The following is a 12,834-nucleotide window of genomic DNA, read 5'->3' as shown; positions in this document are numbered from 1 at the left end:
GTCAATATATAATTAATTCCCCAATAATATATAGTTTTGCTATTTTATTTTTATTTCTCTGGTCTTAAGAGTTTGGCTATTTTGTCCCTTATTTGTTTAATAACATTCTCGGCGTCTTATTGGCCGAAATAAATGATTAGTTATACAGTTATACTTATAAACAGCTTCTAATATAATACTATCGAATAAGGTGACAGAATGCAAATATATGCTAAGCTACTCCGTAGAATATAATTTCAGTTTAAAGATGAGACGACTATTCTTTTAAAGTTAGCTTGACAGAAAGACAAAAGTATATCAGGCATACAAATAGATTTCTATCCTATATTGTTTTATGGTTAAAAACAACATTTGTCCTTTTCAAAATTCCCTTATTAAACTGTTAAACCACGTACTCCACAAAATTATATGTTAATATATACATACTGAAATAAAAAAATGTCACCACTTTTATTAATTTACTGAGTAGGACCTAATATCATGAGTTTATTTATACACATACACGATGCACATAGTCAAACTCAAGCCTTCCTTTATCTCCTCTTTCCCTTTACAACTTCTTTCATCTCCGATATCATAACATGGCGGCAAAGCTAATATCCACTGGTTTCCGTCTTACTACTTTGCCCGAAAACTATGTCCGGCCTCTCTCTGACCGTCCACGTCTCTCCGAAGTTTCTCAGCTTGAAGATTTCCCTCTCATCGATATATCTGCCACAGATCGACCTCGGCTCGTCCAACAAATCCACCAAGCTTGTGCCCGTTTCGGTTTCTTTCAGGTACCTATATATACTCGTATTATACACGTTTTGATAAGCAGGACCGATCATGGGCCAAGCCTAATGAAACATTCGCTTCGAGCCACCAAAATTTTTGAAAAATTTTATACGTAAAAAAGTTCCTAAATTTAAAAGAAAAAATTTTAGCCTCCAAAATTTTAAAATATTTACTAAATGGTCTAGTACCCCCAAATTTTCAGTACCTGAGTATATGAACTTTTGAATCCATTAAAGAATAAATAACTATATATATATATTTAAAAAAAAAAAAAATATGCATTTTCTTTATTAATAATAGGTTACTTGTACCCAAACGGAGTAAACAAAAAGAAAACTTTTTTTTTGCACTAGCATTTGTTTTTATTATGAATGTTAAAAGCACTAGCATTATTGGTTTGCTTTGTGGGCTTCGTACGTAATAACCAAATTTATGTTTTACGATTTATTTTCATTGGAACTTGAATATTTCACTAACCGTTGGACAAAACCACAACTAAATATTTAATGTAGCTTAAGTATAACATGAAATGGTTATTGACTACTCCCTTCTGGTTCATAGACATTTTTCACACAGAATAAGAAAATGATTGAAATGCATTAAATTCTTTATTAATTACACATATTCAACCAATAGTATTTGAGATAAATGAAATTATTTATAAAATCAATGCATTTGTAATTAATTTGAAACTGAAAATTGCATTAAAATTCTAAAATGATACTCTTTTTGTAACAAAAGAAAATACTAAAATGACAGTTAATATGAAACAAATACTAAAGTATAATATAACTAAGTATTTGAACTTTACAATTAATACTCCTTCTGTTTTTAAAGAGTGTCAATTGATATTTTCCAACAAGTTTAAAAGATAATCGTAATACATTTTCTTAATAATTATAATCATATAACTAATAATTTTTGAGACAAATTAATGTATTTATAAGCTCGATGCATTTTATAAATAATATTTAATTTAAAATAAATATAAATTATTTTGGAATTTTTAAATAATATTTTGATGTAACAATAAAAAATGTTATGGTGACATTATTTACCAAAGACAGAGAAGTTTTCTTTCGACTAACCTTTTTGATGGATCTAGGTTATAAATCATGGTGTTAGCAAAGCAACTATAGATGAGATGGTGACTGTTGCACATGAGTTCTTTGGCATGCCTATGGACGAAAAAATGAAGCTATACTCGGACGATCCAACGAAGACACCGAGATTGTCGACGAGCTTTAATGTGAAGGAAGAAGAGGTTAACAATTGGAGAGACTATCTAAGACTCCATTGTTATCCTATCGACAAGTATGTCCATGAGTGGCCTTCAAACCCATCTTCTTTCAAGTAAGCACTTATATCACTCTTTTGTTTTTGTTATAATTTGGGTTTGCATCTTTTTCTTAAATATGTCTAGTAACTATTCTTCTAATTTTGTATCGGTATATAGTCAATAATAATATAAACAATATTTCAGATTTTAAATAGGTAAAGAACGGTCTGTCAGCTTCTATGGTATATGCCATGGTTTTATTTTATTGGTGAATTCTGATATGTCAGGATTGCCAAAAAATAGACTTATAAAGCTAGTTTTAGGCTATAAATAGACTTACATATCTATTTTAAAACTATCATTTACCTCATCAGAATCTATTTTCTTTGTCTCTGGTCCCTATATAGATAATCATACTATACTATAAATTATTAGCGAAAATAAACTAATTGCTGAAAGCACATATATCCATATAGGCTGCCTATCAAGAAAATATATAGGCTGAGCTATAGATATTCGAAGCTATATCGTGATTCCTTAAAAACACACAATAAAACAAAAGTAGAGCAAGCTATATGTTTTCCAGCAGGAAGTAGCCTTAATGTGGGTATTTTTCTCATATCATACTATATCGTCTATTGTATTATAACATTATAAAATAAACAAGCATATGCCCTATTTAAATCACCATAATATTATTTTCATTTTTATAACGAGAATCTTGGGTATATTCATTCCTAGAGATACAAAAGTCGATTTTGGATTTGAACAAAGAAAATTGGAACTTCATCCGAGTCAAGTCAACTGATTTTGTTTTTCTTCAAACTAGTTATATATTTTAAAATTTGATTGGTAAAATATAATTTAACTTATGGTCCCATGTATTTTATCTTTTCTGATTTGGTTCCCCATGTGATCACATGGATTGCTAAGATGTGTACATTGCACAATACCTATGCATTCATGTGGCTGTTGGGTTTATAATAAGAAGTGGTCACCATACTTCATATTCTTCAAAGCCGTGTGAATTAATTCGGCCGACTATTAACTTACAACCATGAATACAACTGATTTTTTTAACAGCAACGTGTGTGTACTGTACTCTATGATACCTATATGTCTATATATATATATAGAGAGATTATGTATTTAAATAAGTAAAAATAAATGTTATAAAAAGATATGTTAGAACATCTCTAAGTCACTTCTATATTTTATAAAAATTATATTTCCTACAACTTTTTTTTCTAAAAAAGTACAGAAATTGATTGAAGATAGTTTCAGTGGAGAAGATCAAGCGGAGACTGAAAGCAAAACCACCCAATCTTTAAAACTCTTTAGGAGACACTAACTAAACTCAGTTATCTGACAAATTCCATCCAAAAGGCTTCAAATTATCATAATCTATGTTAGCAAAGGTAATTTTGACATAATACAGTTAAATAATATATAAGTGAAATGTTTGTTGGTCAATCATATAACCTTGTAAAATATGATATGTGTGGTAAACGGGGAAGAAACGTCACTCGTGAGCCGCGTTGATGTCAGAGTCGTGATATCATGCCAATCTTCTGTTGAATTTTCATATTGATTTAAACATTAAAAAAAGTCGGACTTGTTTTAAATTTCTCTTTAACAGATAGATTCTCTCTTTTTATACTATTCTTGCCAACATCTCCTTTGGTTGGTTCGAAGCTGACGACATACTCCACTGTCTATACTATTAAAAGTGGAGAACTTTGAAAAAAATCTATTTAGAGAAGGTTGTTGGACCAAGTCATTTATTATAATTACTACTACATTTTATCCTAACAATACAATAGCGTTACATTAATTAAGACTACTACCAAAAATATGAACACCGGCTTCTTACTATATTCAAATTCATAGAATATTAATTTGAATTCATAGAATATTTACGCAGTCATGAGAACGTGTAGCATTAATTTTTCTTCTTATCAAGCATTAAAAAATGTTTTCTGGTGCAAATTGTATGATTTTTTTCGCCTAATAATAATTCAACCTAAAATCACAATTTAAACGATTTAATTATACATGGTCGACTTACCGCTTGGTGTTAGAGTGTTCGTCAGCTTAACAATTAATTATTCTATAGTAGTTATATAATTACTATAAATTAAAATACATAACATTAATACAATAAATTTAATTTATATGACAATAAAAAATTATTATGTTTATTGTACTATTATAAAGTATATGAAAAGTTTAATCAGATTTTAGAAAAATATTATCAGATCTTTTTGGATTTTTGCCAGACTAACCTATGTCAATTTCTAGGTCGATGGCGGAGTTTTGAGTTTTTATAAATTTTAATTAATAGATTTTCATTATGTCCAGAATTTTGTGGAAGCATATCAAATAGTAGAACTATGATTGAATGTTTTATGAAGAACATAAGTCAGTTCATATTATATATGGCCACTGGTTAGGTCGCATCTCCGGATAGGATATGAAAACATGATGTCTTAATTCATTTATAAATCACATATGTACCTCCACTAAAATGAATTAAATATTTTTTTAGAAAATAAAATGTTTTTTCTCGCACCATTTAAATGTAAATGCATTATTAGTCATCAACACTCTGTTCGGGTTTTTTTTTGTGTTTTGGAACCATTCATTTATATACACATTTGGTTTGGTTTCGGTTGAGTTGTTTGGTAGAAAAGTTGAGAACCGACAAATATCCAAAAACGCTATGTCCAATGGTTCCGATTCAATTCTGCTTTCTTCGGTAATTTTAAATTTATAAATTAAAAATAGTAGATAAATTAAGGTTTTGAGTTTAAATATTAAGTAACTCAGGTTGTTCGGATTAAAAAATATTGGATAATTGGAATACCGTTTTAATATCTGAATATAAAAATACTTGGGTAATTCGATATTTTTTGTAATTCAATTTATTAATAGTATTTTAAAAATATTTGGTTATTCAGCAATTAAATAAAATTAATATTTGTTAGTATATAGTTTTTATTTTAAAAATTTAGGTACACACTTTTTTTTTATTCGGTTTCAGTTTTTTTGGTTCCACCGATATAAATTTCTGCAGCATTTATAAAACTTAATTTAATTTTAGTCTCGGCTTTTTAGTTTAGTATGGTTTGGTTCGCGGTTCTGAAAAAATGTATTTAGATTTTCACTATTTTTTCTAGAAATTCATTTTAAATAAAATTATTTAATTTCAAAAATAAATCTGCGCTTTTAAGCGCGGTTCAAAATCTAGTTCTTTTTATTACGAGATCCAGCTCCTCGTAACAACCTTTAATATTTTCTGTTTTATAAAAGTGGAGTAATACTACTGAAGATCCGTCCAGATACTTCGAACCTCTACAAAAAGTATACTATATAAATTACTTTCAAATATAAAAAGAAGTATTTAAAATATGGACAAGTACAGAACAAAAGTATTCATATTTCCTATTTTGGAATAGAAAATTCCTATTCTATTTATTTTTGCAATATTTTAATTTTCCTTAAACGAACCGATAGATGTCCTTTGGTGAAAAGGGGACCACTACGTTGGCGTTACAAAACTGTGAGAACCAATACATAAGAACTTTTTGTGATTTTTTGTGATTGTGTTGATAAGTATTTATCTTCGTTTTTACTATAGAATTATCAAATACATATTATTTCGTTATAGAAAATAACTATAATTTCAAATGTAAACATAAACAAAATTTGAATAAGATTGCAGGTTTAGTAGATATTTTTGGTCATCGCAAGTTTAGTAGATTACGTTGAAAAATAGAGCTAGACTCAAACGCTGTTGAGACCATAATTAAGTTAGTGGTTAATTAGTTTGAGACATTATATCCAGGCCCGGTCTGAGGATACACATGGACCATTGGAGTGGCCCCTAAATTTATGGATCTCATAATTTATAATAAATATATAAAATAATTATTTTGTATATTTTATTTTAAATAAATATTAACACATTATATTAAAATATTTCATGTAAGAAAAATAATTTTATCATGTAGATCTATGTAAAAAATTTTCTAACAAAAAAACAATTTTAACATATATATATAGATCAATGCATGAAAAAATGATTTACCCAAACATAAACTATTAAGTCAAAATCATGTAGTTTCATGGATTTAACTAAATATATGTATCATGTTAAAAAGGGACTGTTAAAAAGTGAATATATATATATATATATATATATATATATATATATATATATATAACGATTTAACTATAAATTGACCATTTTAACTATTTCAGTAAGCTTACTTTGTGCAAGTCCTTTTGCAGGGAAGTTGTGAGTAAATATAGTAGAGAAATAAGAGAATTGGGATTTAAAATAGAGGAATTGATATCAGAGAGCTTAGGTTTAGAAAAAGATTACATGAAGAAAGTGCTTGGTGAACAAGGTCAACACATGGCAGTCAACTATTATCCTCCATGTCCTGAGCCTGAGCTCACCTATGGTTTACCTGCTCATACCGACCCAAATGCCCTCACCATTCTTCTCCAAGATGCTACCGTTTGCGGTCTCCAGATCTTGATCGACGGTCACTGGTTTGCTGTTAATCCTCGTCCTGATGCTTTTGTCATCAACATTGGTGACCAGTTGCAGGTAGTTGATCAGATATTAGTATTAGGACAAATCTCTCAAATAGACTTAAAAAATATTTTTATTATCAAAAAAACACACAAAAAGAAAAATGACAAAAAAATAAATTTTATTAAAAAGGTAAAAACTTTGTTCTCCTACTCTTTATATATAAACATAAAAAAATTTAAAAAAATTTTAGAAATAGAATCAACTTTTTTTTTAATTTTCGAAAACATATTTGAAATTTTTATATGATTTTAATTTCTTTTATTTTGAATTTCTATTTTTCTCAAAAAACATTTTCCAGAAATATTTTTAAATTATTATTTTAAATTTTAAAGTTTAGTCCTTTAACTCACTCTTTCCCAAACATCTAAATTTAAGTCTAAAGTAGTTAACTCTAGTGTATTTTACCCTTATAATGAAATTTATTTTGGTTATTTGACTCTTGAGTGTTAATTTTGTGAATAAGTTTTTTAATGCTATCATAGAATATTTCTCTTAATAATATCTATTAAAATATTTAGATGTTAGTCTATAAATTAAAATATTGAATGTAGGTCTGGTCAAAACTATAGGTTAAAGGAAGCCATAGCTTCGGACTTCAGATTTTAAACGTTAATATTTTAGGGAGAGAAATCTGGGAGAGCGGTTGGGCTAAACTGGCTTAGCATATTTAATTTCAGGCATTGAGTAACGGAGTATACAAAAGTGTTTGGCATCGAGCAGTGACAAACACTGAAAACCCGAGACTATCGATCGCATCATTTATGTGCCCTGATAACGGTGCTGTCATAAGCCCGGCAAAGCCCTTGTGGGAAGCCAAGGAGGAAGAGGCCAAGCCAGTCTACAGAGATTACACTTATGCAGAGTACTACAAGAAGTTTTGGAGTAGGAATCTGGACCAAGAACATTGCCTCGAGAACTTTCTAAACGACTAGATACTACTCATATGTCTGTCTTTGTGTTTACGCAGTAACGCAGAGTACTACAATAAGTGTTCGAGTGTACACTACGTATCCATGTTTCATTTAAGAAATAATAACGACAATAGTAACCATTTATCAGTTCTATTCTAGTTAGATTGATAAATGTCTTGATTACAACTATTACAACTATTTTGTTACCTTATACACGGTGTCCAAAATTTAATATAGTATATATGGTTCCGTAACTCAAGTTCGATTTCTGTCAATTTGGCTGGTGAATTATTGCTTATAAACGGTGACAAAGCTAAGGAAGCAATTATTTCATCAAGATAAATGTTACTTAACACTAGTTAAAAAATAAAACTGTCAAGAAAACAATTGAACTATAGTAAAACGTTTTCTTTCTACTGCTCATATCTATAAATTGATTTAGCATTTTTGATTCAAAGAATATCATAGCTTTGAGAGTTGTTTTAAATGTTCCACTTAAGTTAAATTAAACACTAAATTCTTAAATATCATAAAAAATGGCGACTTTTAACATTTTCATGGTGCCTTTTGTTGCTCTACTTGTGACGAATGCATATGTTCCTTTATAGTTAACTAAACCGAGCTTTGTAACGAGTGCAGGGAGATGGGTGATTGGAGACTGAACTTGGTGAGTACCATGTCCATTTTGACGAGGAGGAGCTCGAAATGAGCGTCTTCGTGACGAGACTGTTGTCACGAAACTGTTGGATAATTCCAATTAACTTGAGGAGCAAGTTAACTCATTAAAGTGAAGTTTGATGAGTTAAGGAAAAAGGAAAACATATCGAACTTAGGAATGTTTCCATATTATTATTATGAAAAGACGTAGTTTCGCCCTTAGAAAAAGATGTAGCTTCTTACTATATAAAGAGTTTTGATGGAGAGATGTTCCATCAAGAAAAACACATTGAAAAGTTTAGTTTTGAAAAAGTTTCTAAATCTAATAAAAATAGAAGTTCTTATAATCTCTGTGTTTGTGCAACTTCAGAGACAAGGTGGTTTGAAAGGTAGAATCATCGTTCAAGGGATTGAGATTAGGCCAAAATGGAAAGAGTTGTGTGATTTAGTATACAAAAGTGAAGTCGAGTTTTTGGTGTAATAAGTGAATTAAAGCTCTGTGCAATGTATGGATATGTTGACTTGTCATTGTGTCCTGGATGATCCATGATCCTGGCTTGCCTGGATGGTATTTTGATTATGTTATCATGGACTTAACCCATTAAGTATCCAATGTACTGCTTCTATATAAGGCTTATAAGCATATTAAGCATGCACAAAAATAAATCTTTGATAACTTCTTTGTTAATTTATCAAAATAAAATAAAAACTGAATTTATTTAAAATTTACATGGACTTTCAAGTAAGCATGTTTTATGTAATTTTTATATGGTTATCTATTGTTTACGGAAGTCTCAGATGCTTTAGAGTATTGGTCGTCTTTATATTTTAATAAGGTCCTAAAACATGCAATCTCCTATCATTTGCGTGACGAAGTTCATTGAAAGTCGTACACACTATTTAATTTTGATTTACACACTTCATATAACGCTAGATGGTATCAATTATCTAACAAAATAAAAAATTTATCTGAAAACATGCAAAATCACAAAAAATGATTAACTCAAGTATTGACCTTACATTTTATTTTATACGCTTTTCAATAAATCCTTATACCTATTTACATACAGTATTCTTTTCGTTATCTATACCGTCAATGATACATGATTTTTTTTTAAGTCTTGATAAAATTTACATTTTTCAGTTTTTCACTCTAGAAAAGCATAAACTCATAAAATAAATAGAAAGTTCATATTTGATAACATAAGCATACATGATTCGAATAACAGCAAAGAATAAGAACATTCGAAAATCTACAACAAAAAAAAACTCAGAAATTTAAGAGAAAAGCGGCGTAGTTTGGAGCGCAAGATGATGAGATGTCGCTACGAGGCAAGGGAGAATCCGCTCGGCCGCCGCTAGTGGGAGCTCGGGCGCTTCCATGGCGACTTGTCGGTGGTTGAGGGAGGAGTGTTGCGGTGATGCGAGCGAGCGCCAACGTGTATTCTTCAAGCAACTCGGCGGCGATAGCTACTGTTATCATGATGATATGAAGATGCCTGGATATGATTTGCGTTGTGATGTCTTGTTAAATAAAATCTCTAGTAACCTTTCTTTTTGTAATTTGCAAGACAAGACAAGACAATGTGGTTTATCTTTTAAGACACGGTAATGTATTTATAGAGTATGGACTCTTAAGTTTATGGCCATTATAAAGTGTGGTAGGTTCTGGTCATAAATTATTGTAGCCGTCTTGATCTGCCGACTTAAATTCTATTTAATTTTATTTGCACCTTTTTGCTAAGTTCGCATTCTTTTCGCTAGAAATATCAAATATCTCATACAAAGAATTTAGAATTAGGGTTAATAACAGGAAAACGAAATCATACAAAGTTTGAAACATGTGATTGTGTTTATCAAACAACTCTAGCTAGCAAATGTTGAATCATTCTACTAAAATTTTAGCTGTTACTCGTTTTGGTTAATCTATGTTCGATTGTAAAACTAAAATATGAGAATTGGATGAATAACATAATATTTTCCAAAAATTAGGTTGGTGGTAGGTTTTGATATGATTTTATTACAACCATGAACATTCTTATAATAAGAGCTATGTGGCAAAGATTGTGGGATGGGCTGAACTTGCTCGAAGTATGAATGGTGAATGGAGCTGGAATGGGAAATTAAGAAACAGGGATATTAACTCCGGATCTAAATATATCCTTAACAGTAGGTGACGTTTTAACATAGTTAAATTTTGCTGGAAGAACAACCGGACCATCATCACGGCAAGGAGGAGGCGAAAGCATTTTACCTCTCTTATATCTCTCTCTCTGTGGCTCAGATAAAGATCCTCTTTGGTCTTTAATTTCTAGTTCCTCTATGTTTTTCCTTTTTTTGCCATGGTGATTCTCTTACGAGATATGTATAATCTTACACTTTAATCAATATGCGTGCTACAGAAATATCTATGAACCAACTCACCAAGAAGGCCATAATATTTGAGGTGCATATTTTATATCACGACGTTCAAAACCTGGGAGCACGACTAACGTATGTGTTACGATGCTCAATAGTTGCCACTTCTTTTTATGGTCTTATTCAGCCAAGATAATGTCAAATTGTCAATGCAAGTCAAAGTAACATTATTAAATAAATCTATAGATATATTTCGCTAATAATTAGTCCAACGACTTGTATGATTGTAGACCCTGGGAAAATCAAAAACATCATGCATGATGTGATTTGTTTTTAGGAGAAAAAACATATGTTCTTTGTTTCCTTATTTTTAACTCTTTCTGTAAAAATAAACCGACCTTTTTGAAAGTGAAATTGAGTCACATTTGAAATGCTAATAGTTGCCGAAGTTAAGAACTCATTAGTTTCTTTGTCAAGTTTGGCTAATACACAATCTTCAGCTCTAATTGTTGGCGAATAAGCCGATTGGCATAAGGCACAAGCAACATCAACTAGATTATGAACCAAACTTAACCAAAAACAACTCATTTCTACCTAAGTATTAGAGGATTAATTGAAGTTGAACAGAAACAGAGCACTCGTGATGAAGACGATGAGCTTAAGAGATGTGAAAGTGAATATTATTTCTGTTAAGTGTAAAATGAAGGTGTACAAGGGATTATATACAATCATAATCTATCCGGTATAAACCGGTTCTAACTAACCAAACCAACTGTAACTATATACACTCTAATACTAAGTAGCTTCATAGGTTAGAGATGTCAATTATCATGAAGTTTATTATGCAAGCTTATCTATCTATAGGTTAGAGATGTCACTTGAGTCTTATCTTGTAAACATTTAAGTTTTTAAATTTGAAAGCGCTTTGTCAAAAAATTTTTTTAACCAAAACAATAATGGCTCGGGATGATTTGGTCCCAACAATAATAAATGGCTATTTATTAGTAATAAATAATACCACATCTGTTTCCAAAAGAAAGATTTTCTACAGTATTCACGTATATTAAGAAAACGATTAATTTTTTACAATTGAATTTATTATTTATTTTACTATACATTTTCTAATAAATATCAACCAATAGTATTCGACCAATTCAAATATTTTCAGTTAATGTTTCTTAAAAGTGTACAATTTTACAACATTAACTACTAAAAGTAAAAAAAATAGAAAATCTATCATTTTAAAACAAAAATTAAATCTAAAAAATCCTACTTTGAAGAACAGAGAGAAGAGAGAGAGTAATTACCAAGTCTTTTACATAAACTTTGGAAGTTAATAACTTAAAACTTGTTACTTGCTATGATCTATTTACTAGGAAATTTTATCATAAATAATTTTCCAAAAAAAAAAATTATCATCGTCAAAGTATTTGTATTTGTTATTGTGGTTTTAGATTTATTATTATTGAAAACGATGGGTTCCAAAGTTGTTGGGAGACCGATGGACATAATATTTGTGCTAAGTTCATTTTTTCTTTTTGTTTGAAAACACATTTGATATCTTATAATGTTTTCTTTACAAAATTTTTTATGTTGGTGGATAGATAAGGGCCATTCCCTTTATGGAAAAATCAAAGTCCACTCACCCAATCCATTGTTTCAAATAATAGCCTTGTAATTTTTTGGTGTTAAAAAAAAGCCTTATAATTTTTTTTGTGCTCTCAAAATGATGAAAATAATCTTTAACGTTTTTCTTTCTCTGAAATTAGATCTAAATTATAAATTACAGAGATCAATCACAGTTAAAAAAAAATAGAGCTCAAATATGGTGTATCCTAGGGAAAATTATTTTTTAGCCAACCAATATATTCATTTAACAAATTACTAGATCTGGACCCGCCCGACCGGGCGGGTGTATTTTTCTGTTTACGTAATGCAATTAAAAATTTTCACACCTTATATAATGTATCAAATTTTTATACAAATGATGACAAAAATACATCACATAATACAAATATTGCTGTAACATAATTTGATCACACCGTGGTATTTCTAATGTTTTACCTGTTATTTATCTTAGATCATCACTTATTCATCCTGATCTACTTTACTAAAATTCAAAAAAAAATACAAAGAGTAGAACTAACAGTTTGATCAGCTAAAACTATTTCTAATGTTTCATCAGCGTAATGTGGGTTTTGTATCCATGAGTGAATCAATTTTACTTGAACATGCCACACTTCCTT

At 29.7% G+C, this 12,834-nt stretch overlaps 2 protein-coding genes across 2 annotated transcripts; one reads left to right on the top strand and one right to left on the bottom strand.

The window, feature by feature from the left end:
• The first annotated feature begins 362 nt into the window (after window positions 1-362).
• LOC106404278 (protein DOWNY MILDEW RESISTANCE 6) lies at window positions 363-7,784 on the top strand. Its single transcript, XM_013845010.3, has 4 exons — window positions 363-779; window positions 1,883-2,130; window positions 6,350-6,674; window positions 7,340-7,784. Exons 1-4 carry the CDS (start codon window positions 582-584, stop codon window positions 7,592-7,594), a joined length of 1,026 nt encoding a protein of 341 aa, XP_013700464.1. The 5' UTR covers window positions 363-581; the 3' UTR covers window positions 7,595-7,784.
• Window positions 7,785-9,402: 1,618 nt separating this feature from the next.
• Window positions 9,403-9,831, bottom strand: LOC106425617. Its single transcript, XM_013866340.3, has one exon. It carries the CDS (start codon window positions 9,711-9,713, stop codon window positions 9,501-9,503), a length of 213 nt encoding a protein of 70 aa, XP_013721794.1. The 5' UTR covers window positions 9,714-9,831; the 3' UTR covers window positions 9,403-9,500.
• Between the last annotated feature and the right edge of the window lie 3,003 nt (window positions 9,832-12,834).

Source organism: Brassica napus, chromosome A2 (genome assembly GCF_020379485.1).
Source record: "Brassica napus cultivar Da-Ae chromosome A2, Da-Ae, whole genome shotgun sequence".
Lineage (NCBI taxonomy): Eukaryota > Viridiplantae > Streptophyta > Magnoliopsida > Brassicales > Brassicaceae > Brassica > Brassica napus.
This window is presented reverse-complemented; position numbering and strand designations above follow the sequence as displayed.